The 18,047-nt window shown below is 39.3% G+C and overlaps 1 protein-coding gene across 1 annotated transcript; it reads right to left on the bottom strand.

Annotated features, from left to right (window-relative positions):
• Positions 1-9,780: 9,780 nt before the first annotated feature.
• On the bottom strand, positions 9,781-15,727 carry SOCS5 (suppressor of cytokine signaling 5). Its single transcript, XM_009070921.1, is given in 3 exon segments — positions 9,781-12,863; positions 12,866-13,247; positions 15,669-15,727. Coding segments are annotated over 2 exon segments (1,596 nt in total). The 5' UTR covers positions 13,236-13,247; positions 15,669-15,727; the 3' UTR covers positions 9,781-11,637.
• Positions 15,728-18,047: the final 2,320 nt, after the last annotated feature.

Here is an 18,047-nt window from a genome sequence, read left to right as displayed (position 1 = left end):
CACAATAAAACAAGAGATAACAGGCAAAAACTGATGCACAGGAAGTTCCACCTGAATATGAGGAAGAACTTCTTTACTGTGCGAGTCACAGAGCACTGAACAGATTGCCCAGAGAGGTTGTGGATTCTCCCTTACTGGAGGTTTTCAAGAACTGTCTGGACACAATCCTGAGCCATGTGCTCTAGGGTGGCCCTGCTTAAGTGGGTAGGTTGGACCAGATGACCCATTGTGGTCCCTGTAGTTCTATGTGCAGTCTTGGGCCAGCTGTGCACTAGGTACCATGAACAAGCAGCATTTGGTCTGGGGGGGGTTCAGTGGAAACACTAAATTGGGGAATACCACTCGTAAACCATGACAGCATATTTACTGGTCATCTCAAAAAGTTTTGTGTGAAGGAAATTGCTTACATTTTCTCAGTCTTTTCCTCATCCATGCAAAGAGATTGGTTTGGCACAGAGAAGCATCCTCTCAAAGCACAACTCCAGTAAAATTGAAAATGTTCAGATAATTAACTAACTAAAAAATGTATATATCTGTTAAGGCACATATTTGCTACATACCCGTAGAAATGTATCAGAGTACTACTGCAACCATTTACATGATGCCCAGAGGTATGCACTTTGCTTACCTTGTGTCTGGAGCAGATGTATATACTTTACTCTCTATTAAATTCAGTCTGATTAAATGTGGGGTTTTTTTCAGAACAGGCTGTAGAGTCATTTTTACAGGAGCAACATCCATTTGCACAGACTATTCACTTGGTAGACAACCCCTGCTACTCCCTGAACCTGAGCAAATGATGTGGTGCAGTATTTTGCGCTTCTGTTGTAGGTGGTGGTCCCAGCCAGTTTCATGGTAGTCAAATAGAAAACCAAAAGTTTCCTCAATATCCAAGATAAAATGGGATGGCTCAGGTACGTACATCTGCAGTTTTGGGAAAAACTATAATTATCACAAATGAAATTCACCTCAGAACAGTAAAGCAAGTGCAAAAGGCACTTTTGTCAGGAGAGAGACAGTACAGGGAGGGCCAGCTCTAAGGGCATGTATTGCTCACCCCTGTCATCAGTTTGACAGACATCAGAATTGTTGCCATGGGCTCAGTGACCTGATCTTCACAGATGTCTAATCCAGTTTAAATATCCCCTAAGGAAAGAGGTTTTAAAATAACACAGGGAGAAAAAAAACTAAAAAAGAATGTAAGGAAATATTTCCAAAACCTTAAGTTTTCTAACCACTGAAGGATGGAGGAGGAAAATAGTCTTTGAGCAGCAAAGATGGCCACAGACAAAGTTTTAACTAAGAAGCTCAGATGCCAAACAGTGTGTCAGAACGAAAGGGAGGAACACGTCTCCAGGGAAAAGTGATGACTAAACTTCAAGTAGAGAATCAGAATCTGATTATGTGGCTTAGGCATTCATTCCTACTGTTAATTAGGGTATCTCCCAACAGAAAAGCAAAGTCATGATTTAGCACTGAGGACCGTATGACTGAGGGCAATGAATGGAACTTTGAGGTGAGATGCCGATTTAAAATTCCATGAGCAGGTCTGAAATATAATGATCAGTGCCTGCTTGATTGCTACTGAGTAGTAAATTGCTTAGTTATTTTTGGCAAAACTTGCTGTAGCAAAACAAATTATAAGCTATTAGTGACTCAAGTTACAATGGACATGATGAGACTAGATAGTGTCTTGAGAAAGCCAAGAGGAGCCCTTTGAAACCAGCTGAAGGGGACAATAATACTGCAGAAATAATCCTTGTGTAAAAGTGAAGGCAGCTCACTGCTCAGAGTGCAAATTGCTCATGATATGGGTGCAGAGACATCACCTCTGTACTCTGGGAAAAGACAGCCTAAGGAGAGCCCTATTCAGTCAGCCAAGGCAGATGGGCAGAATTGCTTCCCCTGTACATGACAAGGGGAATGCCAGAACTGTCCCTGTTAGGATGGAGGGGTTTGGTCTGCAGACTTACTGAGGCAGGAGCCAAGCCAGGTTTTCTTGTGTCAGCCTAAGACTTCTGGCTACAGGAGGGCAGTAAAAACTCTTTAAGCACAGGAGTTGGCCACTAGATCCATTCTCTGTCCAGTCTGACATGGGGATCAACCCTTGTGCCCAGCCCTTTCTTTCCACCTACAATAGGTATCCCCAAGAAGCAAAGGAAGATTAAGCCACATTCAGAGCCTCAGACCATCTTAGGCTGTTTCATGAGGTGGCACTGGTCCTGGGAGAAGCACAAGGATTAGAAACTGAACCTTTGTGAAAATGTCTAAACTGACAGAAATCAGGACCTGGGGCAAGCTCTGGAGGGCACCAATGTCTATGAAGCACATAGTGCAACAAGTGATGATCTGCTGGAAAGTGACTTCCAAGGCATCTACCAAGAGTTGCAGCCAAGTAGTGTTTCAGGGCACTACACAACTTTTCTGGGCAACTGTATCTCTGGAGCTGGTGCCAGTCTTAAATTCCTGCCAGAGATACCAGACACCTGAGAATTTCAGGTCTTAAAGTGACACAGATACCAGTCTTGGAAATGGCTCTTTTGAAGTTCATGCTGGAACAATTTACTAGCACTTTTCCCCTTCTTTTCCTCTCCAATGTGAAAAAAAAAAATCTAGTTGAAGTGACCTGGCATAAGGATTAAGACTCTTTGAAGTATGGAGTCAACATGAAGCTAAAATAATTCAGGAAAAAATAGCTAAAGCTGTTCATGCTTCTTGCAAACTCTTGGCTTGAAATGCCCCTCACAGAATGCTTCCCACTGTTTTTTTTCCTGAACAGCATAAACACTGGCAGTACTCATCTGATAGTCAGTGCTGGCTCCAACATGACAGCTTAAAGCCATAGCCTTTCTGCGAGGCCATGCCCACAGATTCAGGAAAGCAAATCTGCAGTTAAAGAGAAAAGTTGGACAGACAGCTTTGGCTCAACCAGACAGTTAAAAGAACAAGGGTGAAAAACATCCTCCAAGCACGAGCACACAACACGTGTGCCAGGCTGGGGCTGAGGGAAGGAGAGTACCCTTATGAACAGTGCTAGGACAGGAAAGTATTTGGCTTAAGTATCAAGACACCCGCGTGGCCACAGTATGAATGGTTATACAAGCAACCACTTGAAGGAAAAGTCTGGTTTTTTTCTTCTTGGCACATAATGAAACTGAAGACAAACAGTGTATAAATAAAACAGGGCAGTTCTGTAGTACAGAATGATAACAATCTCAGCAATTCGTTGGCTCATGCCAGGTAATTCTCCTCACATACTGCTTGCAGGTTTATCAGCCTTATCAGATTGGATACAAAACATTAAATTACAAAAGCAAGGAGGCAAAAAACAGTGTCTCCACAATAGAGCTTGTAAGAAGAAAATAACACTTCATGTGGGGAAAATCCAAACTATGGCTCGACAAAGGGCTGGGTTAGGAAACAAAGAGCATGTGGCACTTTGTGCCAGGCCACTACATACTTGTGTATTGTAGATATCATGTCAGTCATCCCTTGAGCAAAAATGCTGAATTCCACATACTGAGGGTGGACACATATTTACCTCAGGTCTACTACTTGTTGAAGGGTGTCAGACATTCTCAAATAATGCAGATTAGTTCTGTTATGCTGCTCCTCCGTAAAGCACAAAGTGTTTCACAGATGAACCAAGTATCTCATCACTCTTTTGCTAAAGGGAAACCCGAGCTAGCAGGCAGCAATGTGTCCAACTTACCCCACATCTAGCAAGTTGGATTCCAAGCAGCTCTTTGTGACCTTCTTATGAAGTCTGTGTCCCACTCTTGAAATGATTTTACATTTTCCTACTAATTTAAACAGAGCTACAACTAAGCTATTCTAAAGATTTGAGACCCTATAAATATCGATTTTTATTCATTTTGGTAAATTTTAAGAAGAAAACATGAAACCCCTACTGCAAGTTTACAACCTTACAACATCAGAACACCTGATGGGAGAGGAAAGTGAGAACAGTCTCACAAGCAAGGCATGCCAGCACTATTTCAACCACACCCAAGGTATCCCATCAGATTTTGGGAAGATCAGAGGTGAAACCATACTAATGCTCCTCACATAACCAGCTGCTTCAGGGCTGAAGTGACACCACAAACCTTTCTTACAGATTCATTTGTCCAGGTGTTCTGCGTTCAGCGGCAGCAACATCCCTTCAGGAATTTTCACAGGGCTAAAAGCTCTTGCCTTCTTATCGACATTTGATCAGGGTAACCAAATAAATGCTTACATGGACAATTACAAGCCCAAGCAACACCACTACAGGTATGTATTCTCTTCTGCACAACTTGCACTAGTGTAACCAGCCACATTCTTTCTCAGGCCTCTCCTATATTTATTCTATATACTGATATGTTCTGTTCTAAACACCTGCAAAGTCACAGTACAACAGCTTTCTGAGCCAGACTCTTAAAATTACCTTCCCTAGGAGAGTGACAGAAGATACTGATTCTAGAAATCTTAGCTTCAGACCACATGATGTTTTGAAACCATTTTGAAATATTATTGTGCCTGTATCTTCCTTAGCTAAACACAAAGTATAATTGTATAATATTATGATGATATCCAACATAAAGGAATTAGAACTTCCTATTTCAAACCCATCACTGTAATAGGCAAGTCAATTTCCAAAACTTTCATTCATTAATCAATTATGGATTTATTTCAGCAAAGTTTAAGACACTTAGGTTTCTGCATATTCCAATGAAGCTAAAACTACAAAGGCAATCTCTACGTAAAACAGCCAAAACACCACGGTTTGTTTTCAGGGTTTGGATTTTCTATTAGTTCACTAGTGATGAGAGATAAATACTCCAGTGGAGCTGATACTAAATGTATTTTTAGGAGCAGTGGTCTAGAAAATATATAATTAACAAATTAAGGAGCCTGAAATAATTTTACAGAGCAGCCCACGATACTTTTTCAGCTCGTCACACGGTTGTTGCTGTGCCCTTCAGCAGCAGCATTTTGTGCAGTTTTAATAATTATTTATAGTTTGCACTCATTTGCTTGCAGAGCAGCTCCCACCAGACACAGAGAAGAAATCCCCCCAGTTTACAGGGTGATATCTACATCTGTTCTTTAGTTTGTGTTCATAAGGGCTGTGCTCTAGAAGACACATTTACATCACAAAACCATGTCCTTAGCCCACACCTGGGGAGAAAACCACTTGAGATTTAAGTGAGAACTTGCTAAATTAAGAGCTTGGTGGAATTTCAGAGTGTGATGAAACACCTGAAGACAGTAACTCAAACCTGTGGATCTCTTCACTCAAGTATTTCAGAAATGGACTGGAACAAACATGAGTTACTGATTACTTTGATCTAACTACTTACTGCTTTGACATGTACAACAACTAAATATTTGCAAAACTATGCATTTACAGTATAGACACAAACACATTAAACCCACAGCTTTTTGCTCCCCCCCAAAAATATGAAGAGAAAACAATACAGCAGTTTATACCCTGTTTATTAAGACAGAGCCATCTATTACTTAATACACTGGTTGGGTAGCCATAAATCACATTATTTTCTTACTCTAGTAGGATGCAAGACAGTTTGGCAACCAAATAACAAAGACAAATTAGAAAGGGTGGAGAAACATTTAAGCTGCAGCGAGTTAAAGAACATCTAAGCTCGGGAGACCTAAACCAGCAGTTATACAAGGTGCTGGCATCGGGTGACGCTCGGCAGGGTGTGCTTGCCAGCCAACTCCTCGAGTGCCCAGTGGGCCTGCCAGAGCCCCTTCAACTGGAATGTCGGAAAAGGTCCAGGGACCGTCTGGATGCCACTTTTTTGGACACCTATCAAAGTGCACACCACCCAAAGCTACAGTTTCTGTGCAGGAATCGCATAGTTCTTCGTAAGAATGAAGGCTTCTGGTAAGAAAGTTTATAGTGCAATCTGAATTAATTTGTGCCCACAGTGTCATTATTAATTTTCCCCAAACAGCTGAAATATAATGGTGTAGGAATTTGCTATCTCTGTAAAGATATTACAAAGCAGAGCTTATACAGTCAGTGACTACATAGATTCAGTTTTAATAAATACATCTCTTCGAGCTTTTGCAAAACTACAAGTACGAAAGCGAGAAGTGGTGAAGCAGCCAAGTGCTTCTCTGTCTCCCAAACACTACTGAAATTCTCAGGGTTCTTCGGGGCTAACGTACCTTATCGCACAGGAAGCACACACCATGTTCAGTTTAACAGCTCCTCTGAAGAACAAAACCTAACTCTGCTTCCTCTCTGCCAACCTGCCACCACGTTACAGCTCCTGCTGAGAAGTCAGAGAGGCTGCTTTACTCCAGACAAGCAAGTTCAGATATGTTTCTGCTTGTCAGTGTAGCTGTGTGCTTAACAAGGAAATCTGCAACACAAACTGTATCACACATACAGTTATGTACTTTTTTTTTTTTTCCTACTGAAGACAAAAAAAAAAGGGTCAAGCACCAGGAGCTTCAGCTCGTTGTGTTGGCCCTGAGGAACCTAGCTGGTAACAGCTGTAGCCTTAATGCAAATTTACAAAGTGAATGCTTACTCAGCTCGAAAAGCATACACACAATAGTTACCTTGAGAACAACAAACACAGTATCAGGTTAACATCCTGCTCATAGACAATTTTTGCAAATGGAATATTTTATAAAAATAAGAAATGGCAATGCTTCATTGAAATAACAGATTTGATTTGCTTCTTGAAACAACTACTGTTAAATCGGTATGGCAACATGTAGGCAAGTCAAGTAAAAGCACCAGATTTTGTTTCAGTCTTGAAATGATTGCAATGTTAAATTCATCAAGAAATTTTTTTTTTTCTCAAAGAGTCTTGATTTAAGACAGAGAGGAGAAAAACTTCTATAAAGCATCTTCCAGAAATCCTCACCTCATTTCAAAATATCTACTTTCTGTATCTTACCATGAAAACATCAAGCCTTTCTCTTTTCAAAGTCCTCATCAGTAGCATTTTCAATTAAAAAAAAGAAAAAAAATGCTTAAAATTCAGACATTTTAAGTCAACTGCATTTTGCAGATACAACCAATGGTCAGGCTAAGTGATTTTTTGTCCATCAACGTTGCAAAAAGGAGAGCAATTAGCAGTGCTATACCATGAGACATAGGACTTAACACTTTAAAAGTCAACTGATTGGCTTTCTGTCCATTATTTAAAATGCAATTATGAAAAATCTCCTTTGGTCACAGTCAGGAAACAACTGTTTAGGCAAGTGTGACAATAGCAGGAAAACACACACCAATCAACTGGCCAGAATATATAAATACAGATGAAGGTATGAATAAAATAGTCCTTTCATTAGCAAAGTATGCCACACACAGAAAATTGAGAGAGAATTTTTAGGATTCCAATATATTTATTAATGCACCAAGCACACCAATATATCTTGGTGTACTTCAGTAGCTTCAAAAAAAGACCATGAATGCAAACATGCTTGGAGGCATCTTATTAACATATAAATATATATATGTACTAGACTCCTGCAGACTAAGGTTTGGCACCTATGTGCTCATTTCACAACAACAGTTTAGGAAAATGAGATTCAAGAAGCACTTTCATAATTTTAAATGTGAGTGGTTTTAAAAGGAGAAACATGGTTATTTTAGAAAGAATCACAAAAGATTCAGTTGGTATTTTTCCATTATGTACTGTATTTCCAGACAGTTTTGGGGAGTAAAAAACCAAACCAAACAGGACTCATGATCCCTGCAGATACATCTCTCTGGTACTCAGCAACTTCTGACACGACAGCTTCTGTCTTACATGCAGCTCTGCAGCAGAGACAATTAAAGCATTCTGCAAATATTTTGGCTTGCACATGGGGACTAAAGCAAACATGTTTTTTATCACAGAAATTCAGAATCTTTGCTTGTTCCTATGCAGTGCAGAACCTTAAAGTTAAATGTGGACTTAAGGATTTGACATCTAAAAGGTCTGACTTCATCTTATCAAACACTGTGGATACACAGACATCTTTCAAAGACTCTATGCTTCCGATTCAAAGACTATTTCGTAAGCAACAAGTCTTCAAACACACATAAATTTAAAGTACATAAATGCAGAACATGGATTTGTACCTTCTTTTCTTCAGAAGTTTCATCCTGACAAGTAAATCACCTGGGCCAGGTATCTACTTGCCGTAAGAGTATTTTCAAAAGAGTTACGCCTTTAAAACCAATTTAAAAAACCCAACTCACAGACCCTCATATATACCCAAAATATACTATAGTTTCTCTCCTCCAGTTCCATGGGGACATAAAAAGATTTCTCACAGAATAATACTATGGAATAAGCCCTTTCTATAGCCCTTTCTGCAGAAATGAGAATCACCTTGGAGGAACTCTTTACAAGACTGATGCTCAAAAACTGATCTGTCATGTAACCAAATCAGATTAGAATAATACAAGTAAATCTTATTCCACTGAATTCTACTGTTAAACAAACAAAAAGAAAGGTAAGAATCAGTGGTTTGCACACATCTTTAAGAAGGCATGTATAATATTTTCTGAAGCAAACCACAAGGTCAAACAAATGAGGAATCAAGTATTTGCCTTCTCCACATACAGCATTTTGGTGCCTTTAGAACTGAGTATGTAATCATTAAGAAATACACTGCAACTTGAGTAGTCAATGCTCAAGTCTACCATAATTTAAAAAGTGATTTGATTTAGTATAACCACACCAGCAAATTATTCTGTGTATTTCAGTGAAGCAAAGCTTTAAAAAAGTTGTAGAGAAATAGATCATTTCTTTTTTGCATGTTTTAAGGGAGCAATAAATCTCTCCATAAAGATTATTTACACAAATGCAAGAGCAAACTTTCTGAGATAAGCGCTTGGGGTTTTTAATACTTTCTTTTTTTTTTCCCCCACCTGAAGATTCCACCACATGATGAAAAAATTAAATGAATGTGTACTCCTGACCACATTGACAACGTCACAGCTAATTTATGACGAGCAACTGCAACAGGTGTAAACAAAAAACAGGTCCCTACACCGGGACAAAGCTTGTTTGCAGGCTGACTGTATGACACTAGTATTGAAAGCAAGATCTTAAGTAAACTCATCTGGCATTCAGATCTGACTGAGGGAACAGTGAGAACGACACAGTGAAGGTACACTTAGGTGCAATTTCATGCTGGTGACTTTTTCCTCTTTTTATGCTTAGAGCAGATTTTAAACCAGGAGTTGCATATCCAAGGACACACACACACACGATTCAAAACTTAAGAGACCATTAGCACAGTTGTACACAAAATTACATAAACTCAGGATTTACACATTCTAAGCAAAGTTCCATTTTAACAGTTGAAATCTTTTAACACATGAAAGAAGATAATCTACAAAGAATGCATAACGGGATCACAAATTTTCCACAAGCATATAAACACGTGTTTTAAAGTGCTTTCTGGGTGCTTCAGATTAACCCCTTGCAGTATGAGCTTCTATGTAGTGCTGTTCCAGTCATTACAAAATTATTGAAATCATTCCTCTTCAGGTGCATTGTGAGTCCAGGAAAAATGACAACACCATTGATGTAAAAGTTTTAAGCTCTACCAACATAAACGTATACATTTACTTAAGTTCAGATGAAGTTGTCAAATACTTTGGTTTATCATAGCTTGGGATAAATATTTGATAGAACAAAAATTGCACCTCTCCACTCTTGAGTGTTTTTTTGTTTGTTTGTTTTTTACTAAAAAAATACCCCAACATAAATTGACAGTATTCTTTGGTAAAAACAGGACATTTGGCCAGTTTGCATGTACACCTATTCATTAAAATAGCCTAAAAGTGATCAAATGCCACTGCTGTACTGTCAATTTACAGGAATAAGCATTCCTTGCTCAGTGGGGAGTATCAAAATATCAAGCTTAGCAGTTAGCTATATAACAAGCTGAAACACCTTCAGCAACCATTACAGGGGATCAATAATGTTTTAGAACACTTTCTGCTTAACACTTATCCTTTACATTACAAAAACCTGTAAATTGCTCTATGCCTGCAGACAAGTCCATTACTTTGTGGTGACTACAGAAATGTTATTCACTGGTGTACACTGTCAGGTTTCTGGAACAAAAACCAGGAATACAGTGTGCTGACCAACCAATATTCAACTGCACAGTACTTGTGCATTACCTAGACTAAGTACTAAGAAAAGCCTATTAAAAATTCAGTTAACTGCTACAAGTTACGGGAATATATAAAAACAGAGCAGATATACAAGTATAACACTGAACATACTGTACTTTATTAGCACAAAAAGCCAGAACAAGGCACAGCAAGCAGAAAAATACATCAATAGAAGGGTTAGTGTAGCATACAAGAATAACGTTTATTGTACTTGCAGCCAAAATGTTCCCTACCTCGCACAGGTCACTGCCATAGAGAAGTAAGAAATAACATACTGTAGCAGCTGGTAAAGAAACTAGGGAGCACTCATAATTGGTACAAAACATTAAACAGGGGTCAGGGCATTCCAACAAAATTTTAGTGCAAAATGTCTAAGACAGAACTACTTTTAAGTTCCATCTCCAATTAAATAAGCAAACAGAAGTTAGAATCTTGTTTCTAAGTAATCTGTTGAAACTATAATCAGTGCATATTACTTTAAAACATTTTTAAAAGCGCGTCTGGAAAGATATTTACAAATAAAGTGTAACAGTACCTTTGAAACCTGACATTTAGTTCAGATATGTCAGATTTTGTACTCTGATTATAATAATTCAACCACTTGTCATGTTCTCCATAAAAATATCAGATGACCTTAAATAATTAAACATTTTTTTCTTTTCACTATTACCTTCCATTGTAAGTTACTAGCAGTCAGGCCACCAAATTCTGCTTCAGAAAAACCCCACAACCTTTTGGTTCATGGCAATAGTCTAACCCTGTGTCCTGCCACTGCAGCAGCAATTCACACTGGAAGGTATTTTTAACTGTCCAAGACAGTATTACTTTTCCTAACAATGCCACTTAAATCTCCAAGTGTTTATAACAGAATTACAGTACTGAGCAGGCATATTCAAGTCTTAATGATTAGGAAACCTTATACACTGAGAAAAGCATGATTCATCTGTTAGCATCAAAGCACCATTAACTCTTAATGGACTGCTTCCAATGAACTGCTCTTCATTAAAAGAAAACCCTCTTATTCACTAGTATTTGGAAACATGTTTGTGAGCTAAATTAGTACTTTGAGTAGTGGAAAATTTTCAAGAAAAGAATTTTAAAAAAATACTTCAAATATTAGCAAAAATGCTCCTCTGATAAAGCCTCTCTTTATTAGCATTACATGAATGCCCCATGGAAAATGCCTCATAGTTTCTTCATCCAATTACTACAGCTATAAAAGGGAAACAAAATATTTAGAAATTAGCAAAAATATTTTCATTAGGCCTTAATGAAAAACCTGCAGAATTGTGTCTGCTTATTGTTTCCAAGAGGCATCACAACTTAGTTTGATTAACAGCAGGCAGCATCTGACAGGATACTAACACTCAGCTTAAATAGGATATTGCAGAAAAGCTAGACGTCGTCGGTGCGCTCGCTGCAGTTAAACTGTAACTCACCAAAAAAAAAGAAATAATAAAGCATGTTCTAGAAGCTTATTTTGATTTCGTTTACTTTGTTTTTATAGGTTCCCGCTCCAGCCATCGCACCCTGACTTTTTGTTTATAGTGATACTCCTTTAGAAAGTCTTGCAACATTGAGGGTAGAGGAAGGTCATCAATTCCGTCATACGTAGTGCACCTGCAGATTACTGCCCGGCAGATATACTGCAGACTAAAGGGGAAAGTCCTGTTCAGAGATACAGTGAGCAACGGTTCAAAGAACATGCAAGAGCTGGGGTCTTTGTAGTGTTCCAGAAGCCCTGTAACAGTGGAGGAGTGAAACACACAGGGATCGTGGGCATCGAAACTGAAGTTGTGATTCCACTGCTCGATGCGCGCGTGCAGCGATCGGTTGTAGCGACGGAAGCTCACAGAGAAGAGGTAGTCCTCCTGTGCAGAGTCCCTGAGCAAAAAAGTGCCTTCGGGCTTACCCTCCAGAAGTGCTTCTGCTTCATAGCGGTCCATCACCCCCCAGTAACACGGGTTACCTGTGATCTGGAGCAAGTCTGGCACGAGGCAGTGGATGTAATCGATCTGAGTATGCACTTTCCAAGCCCCCTGCCTGCTGATATGGCCGTGGCTCTCCCCAGACATCTGACGCTGCTTCTGCCTGCGCGACTGCAGGCAAAGCGTCGTGGTGTCCTCTTCAGAGTCACAGCTCCCTGGAGGTGCTACGGATCTGTCCCCTGTCAGCTCAGTCATACCAGGGGCTAACTTTGGTCCCAGTTTATACAATGGATTAACCTGTGCTGTAGCTTCAAAAGTGTGTATTTGGGCGTTGGGAGGGGGATCAACCCCTTCTTCAATACTAAGTCTACGTCTCTCTCTGAGCCTGTCTTCTTCATCTTCTGTGGAAACCAAGGAAGGATCAAATGTGTCAAAAAACGTCGAATGAGGACTCACAGGCGCTGTGTGTTGTTTAATCAAATGCCACTTCTGAGCCAGATCTGAGCCTGCAGGAAAAGGGCATTTCTCGAGCATTAGTTCAGAGAGATGGATCTTCCTTTTGTTAGAAAACAGAGGTTTGGACTGTTTGCTGTAAGTTCTCATGGGGAAACACAGCCCGACAGTATCTTGCAGACGCTGTCGCAGAGAACGGCTGCCTACTGTCCTGCTTGATACTGCATCCATATCATGGACTGAGCTCACCCCATACCTCCTCTCCCTCCTCTGCAAACCACTTCGTGTTCTACCAAATCTTTTATCTGTATCCAAGGAGCTCTGGGTTTTGGTAGCTTCTTCCCACCCCAAGGAGCATGCCGAGAGTATGAGTCCCTTCGAGCAAGTCTAGCTCCTGTGGTGACACATGAGTCATTCTCCTTCTCAATGCTTATTTCAACAATCTGAGGAATTTCTGAGACACAGTTTTGGTTCCGCCTTGCTGAATTCTTTGAAGGACTTAAACCTAATTGCAAAGCAATGTTTTCTCTCAAAGGGCTGCTGGGCTGCTGTTGAGTCAAATCAGTTATCTGGATAGCTTTCTCTTTAGCAGATGAGCAATTACTGGAGTTCACAACTATATTTTCATTTTGGCTTCCACCCTCATGACCAAAGAGATTCTGGCACCTGTATTTGAAATTGTTCCACATCTTTCCCACTTTATCCATGGATTATGTTACCTAAATACAAGAGAAGAAACATTAAAATAAAAATAGAGTTTAAAAATATGAGGATACATCTTCAGTTATTAATTAAGTTACAGATGCAACATAACTATTAGCTGAGCACATCACATTTGAAAAAGGGCCCTAACCTTTGTATGTTTATGTGGAAGCAACATACATCACACTCTTATGATATTTAGAAAAATTGCCATGAAGAAAATGTTTGGGAAATTAGTAACATTTCACCTACATGCAGGCCCTCTCAGTTTTCTGTAGGCACATAAGTAGGACTGCATAGTTGCATCTGGTGGACAGAAAATACACAGTCTAAAATACTTCATTTTAGGAAGAATTTCTAAGTCATATGTAAGGTATGACTCCCTGATAAGCTTCAAGAAGTAGCAGCAGAACAAATCCTGAATAAGAACTGTTCAAACTATGAGAGCAGTTAGGGAAACCCAGCAAGTGCACTGCAAATGTCCAGATCATCATCTGAAAGCAAAAGCTCCAGCTGCAGGTCAGATAAATTCCAAGCTGTAACTTGACAAATTTTTAAAAATTGCACAAAAATAGAAATTTAGGAGAAAAAAGCATCCATCATTCTTAGATGAGGCAATTGCCAAAAGACAAGTGTAGAATTACAGTATCTGAGATATATTAATGTAAGCCATATGAAACAGCTGAAAAAAACCAACCAACCAATGGTCTAGCTTTATTACTTAAGATATAAAAGAATGAAAGAGCCCAAGGAGCTTTTCTATATTTAGTAAGAACACTTAAAAAGAAAGCAGCTCTGAAGAAGAAACATGATGACAGTGAATCATGAAGATACAGTAAAAAGATAAAAACATTAGCAGTGTGTATTCTGAAACTACATCTTCAGAAACTGAGTTTGATAATTGGAACAAGACTGCCAAAAACACAGGACTGCCCTAGGACAGAGAGAAACAGGCTAATTCTGTACTAAAAAAAAGTCAGGCAATGCCAAGCTAAATTAGATCTAATTAAGTTCTGAGGGAAGTGCTAAACTTAAAGAACTAAAACATGTCATCTTATCTAACTTAACTCTTTCTGGAAACTGCTCTGTTTTTTGGAAACATCATTTTGAAGCAACATTCCTCTGTTGCTGCAGTTTTTTCTGTTCACAACTAGAGAGGAAATTCCTCTGTTGCTGCAGTTTTTTCTGTCCACTACTAGAGAGGAGTCTGAAGCAGTGACTGAATGCACTAGGGCTCATGAAGTAAAGAGGATGATAAACAAGCAAGCAATACTCAAGTGACCCAGCCTAGAAGTCCCTTAAGATAGAAGCACAACTGTAAGCCCATGGCTACACAGCAGAATCCACAGGGACTGGGGAAGAGTCAAAAGACAGCTTACAGAAAAGGCATGAAAGCAGAATGAATGTGAAACACCTGACTGTTATAGGAACAGAAAGCAAACGCTTTTTTCCTCACCCCATCATCAAATGATCCAGCAAACCCACCAAGCTGGGTATAAAGACACCTACCAATATAAAATTGCATTAGGTAAGACTAAGAATTTAGTGCAGATGAGGAAGGTGGGGGGAAGAAGGGAGATCACAGGCCTCAGCAGTCTCTGGAGATTACTGGTACAAGTTACCTAGAACACAGTGCTAATGACAATCTGCACAGCACCCAAGTAGTTATTAAGGAGGGAGACACTTGCTGAGCAGTGTGACACGAAGATGTCACAGAGCTCCAGGTACATGTAAAAGTGTGTAAGCAAATGAGCAAGGAATGTCTTCCTGACTGAAAAATAACCCCACCAAATTTAATTTGTTGGTTTGTTGTTTTTTTCTGGTTCAAGCTGGGAGACTGGAGGAGTTCTAGGAGCAGCAGAACTAATAAAGTCAGATCACACAGATTTGCAGGAACCATCCAACCATGTATCATGTCATTGCAATAATCATAGCTGTTTGTGGTGTCTCAGAATATCCACACTGACCATGAGGGAGCACATGTTTGCTGGCTGCCAGACTGTCCGCACAGTATATATAAGGTTGACTTCTACATTTTTTTTCTCTTCCTAGTCAGAGAGATGTTTAAAATTTTTGGGAAAGGAAAAGAAAGTGAGTATGTAAACTCCAGTCCCTTGGGAAATCAGGCTAGAAATGAACTGGAATTACTTTCCTAACCAAACAGTCATATGCTATTCAGTAGTGTGTTTTATTCTAAAATTGCTCTTTATTGCTCTTCCCTTTGCAGCATTAGTCCAAAATGTCTTAAGACTGTTAGACGGGCAGAAAGTTCTCTACATGTGCTCAGAAACCTTCAAAAACAAATAAAAAAGCCCAACCAAACTCTCCACCCACAAACCCCCACCATACTGGCTTGACAGACTGTGCTTTTCTTTAGTTAAATTTAGAAGGTTCAGTACTTTTTGTCACACTTGAGAGAATATAGATACCCTTCTTACCCAGAAAAGCATACGAGTCACTGTGTCTTGTCTTGAGAATATACCTCAACATGAACTTGCAAGGCTCCTTCTCTGGGTCGTGGACATGATTACTACAGAGGGGAAAAACAGAAATTTTGTTAGTTGTTAGGATATATTTTAATTTAGATATTTATGGTTAGTCAGTGATATCAAAGGGATATTTTGCTGTTTATGTATGTATGGAACTGCCTGTTCATTTTATATTTTTAATGCATATTAACATAGACAAAAAGCTTCACAGAACATTCTTTTTTTTGTCCATTAATAACACTGAGAGCCAACAACAGAGCCACGAGGAGGACCCTCAAATAAAGCTTTTGACAACCAAGAGCAAAGCCCCAGCATCTGGATCACTGAAGTGCCAGGAACAATGGGCATACTCGGGCCTGCGAAATGGTTTCCCCACATTTTGGTCTCAAGTCCAAAGCAGTGGTTCCCAAGTTGTGCTTGTCAGTGCTGTCTGATCACCTCATACTGTCTCTCCTCCTTGTTTCCAGCTGCTACATCACATCAAAAGGCAGCTAAAAATACACACTTTACTAATATTACTTTTCCAGGTAAGCAACTGCTGTACTCGCCACAAGGATGTTACATGATTGTGAAGCAAGAGCAATATGAACCATGATTCTAAAAATGGGAAAGTGGAATACAAGACAAGTTCTTTATTAAAAGAGTAGGTCAGCACTTCCCTAAAATAATCATCATTGTTTTTCAGAAATCCAAGAGGAGCTGAGGGATTAGCATGCTCACACCACTGTCAGAAATCTAACAGTAACAGAACAGAGGCAAATAATTTGCTTCTCCATGCTAGAACCAACCCCGGGACAGCAGTAAGAGTTAACAGAAAACACTGGGAATTTACATTAAAGCTTTACATGGAGAACAGGAAGAAGAATATTCAACTATGATGCACATATACCAGAATAAAAAGCTATGGGGTTGAGCACTCACTAGGTGAATATTAAAAGTTAATATACCTAGACAGAAATGCCAGACTGATGTCAGAAAAAAAGTAAAAATATTATTAGTTTCCATTCACCTCTAGAAGCATAAAAATTGCTGAAACATTTTTAAAGTCAGGCCACACTATTGCTATTGAAAGATTCCACAAAAGCTATCTTTTCAGAGAGCAACAGTCTTACAAGTACAAAATCTTTGTACAAAACAAAGATTAAAGCACAAGCACAGTTCTTCTGCAACTTCAACATTTACTCCCTTTTTTCTGCACTATGTTCCTAGCAAATTCTACAAAGACAAGACTGTAAAACCTGCTATAATTGGTTCAGAGCAAGGCCTTAACAGAGCAAAAAGGAGGTAAAGTTGCTGGAATAAAGGCTATCCAATTTTCAATATAGCCTTACTTAAAGCACTAGGCCTCTGAAGACATACCTGCATTCCAAATAAAACCAGCAGTGCTGTTTTACTGGGCACAGGTGGAGAAGGGGCTGCATGCTAACCACTTTAACTCATTAAAAATACAAAAAACCAAACAGATGCTTATCTTGAAACTTCATGCTTAATGGTATTATCAGTATTCTTCCCCAGTTCTGCCCAGAAACATGAGCAGCCAATGCATCACCTATCACATCACCATTGCTAGCCAGCTGACACAGCCTGTAGGACAAGCTGCCTGGTGGCTCCAGGAGGGAGTGGTTGCTTTGGGAACCAGCCATCCCTAATGGAAAACAGTTTATTGAATTTGGGCGACTGTCTCAGCTAGATCTCTCAACCTTGTGTTAGAACAGAACTTCAGTCATTGGTAAAGTATTTAATACACAATCTAGCAATTTTAAAGGAGTTTAAATCAATGTGCAACAGATGTGTGGCTTCACAGATTTCTTGTGGCAGCACTAAGCTTGACAAAATACAAATTGCTTCTGAACTGGTCCTTAAGCCATCCTAGTTTTACAAAGGAGCACTGCCAGTCAGTTATTTTAGCCTAAAAAGGAAATAAGTGTCATTCCACCAAAATCCACGAAGTGCATTCAGTAATTTGTAGATTTTCTAAGTATTTTGCTTGAAATTATTTTTCTGAAAAAAGTTCTATTAATGTTCCTAAAAATAAAAAAATGTCTTTTCAACTAAAAATTATTTCTACCTAAAGTGGCAGAAGTCAGCTTAAAAATAAGAGGTCATAAGCACTCTACAGGGATTACAGAAGAAATGAGCAGTAGAATCTTAGCACTATGTTCTCATTTCCAGTAAATTTAGAGACATTCAAAGCCAGGAAGTTTGCATGAGTGTAGTATACGAGTATCCTGAGTGCACAAATGATGAAACTACAAAGAGAGCTGGGAAAACCATTCATGCAATACGATAAAGCACAATCACTGTAATCCTGAAATACCAAATACTAAT

This window comes from Acanthisitta chloris, unplaced genomic scaffold, assembly GCF_000695815.1.
Source record: "Acanthisitta chloris isolate BGI_N310 unplaced genomic scaffold, ASM69581v1 scaffold10623, whole genome shotgun sequence".
NCBI classification, from domain to species: Eukaryota; Metazoa; Chordata; class Aves; order Passeriformes; family Acanthisittidae; genus Acanthisitta; species Acanthisitta chloris.
The sequence above is the reverse complement of the archived record's forward strand: the minus strand, read 5'-3'. Positions and strand labels throughout refer to the sequence as shown.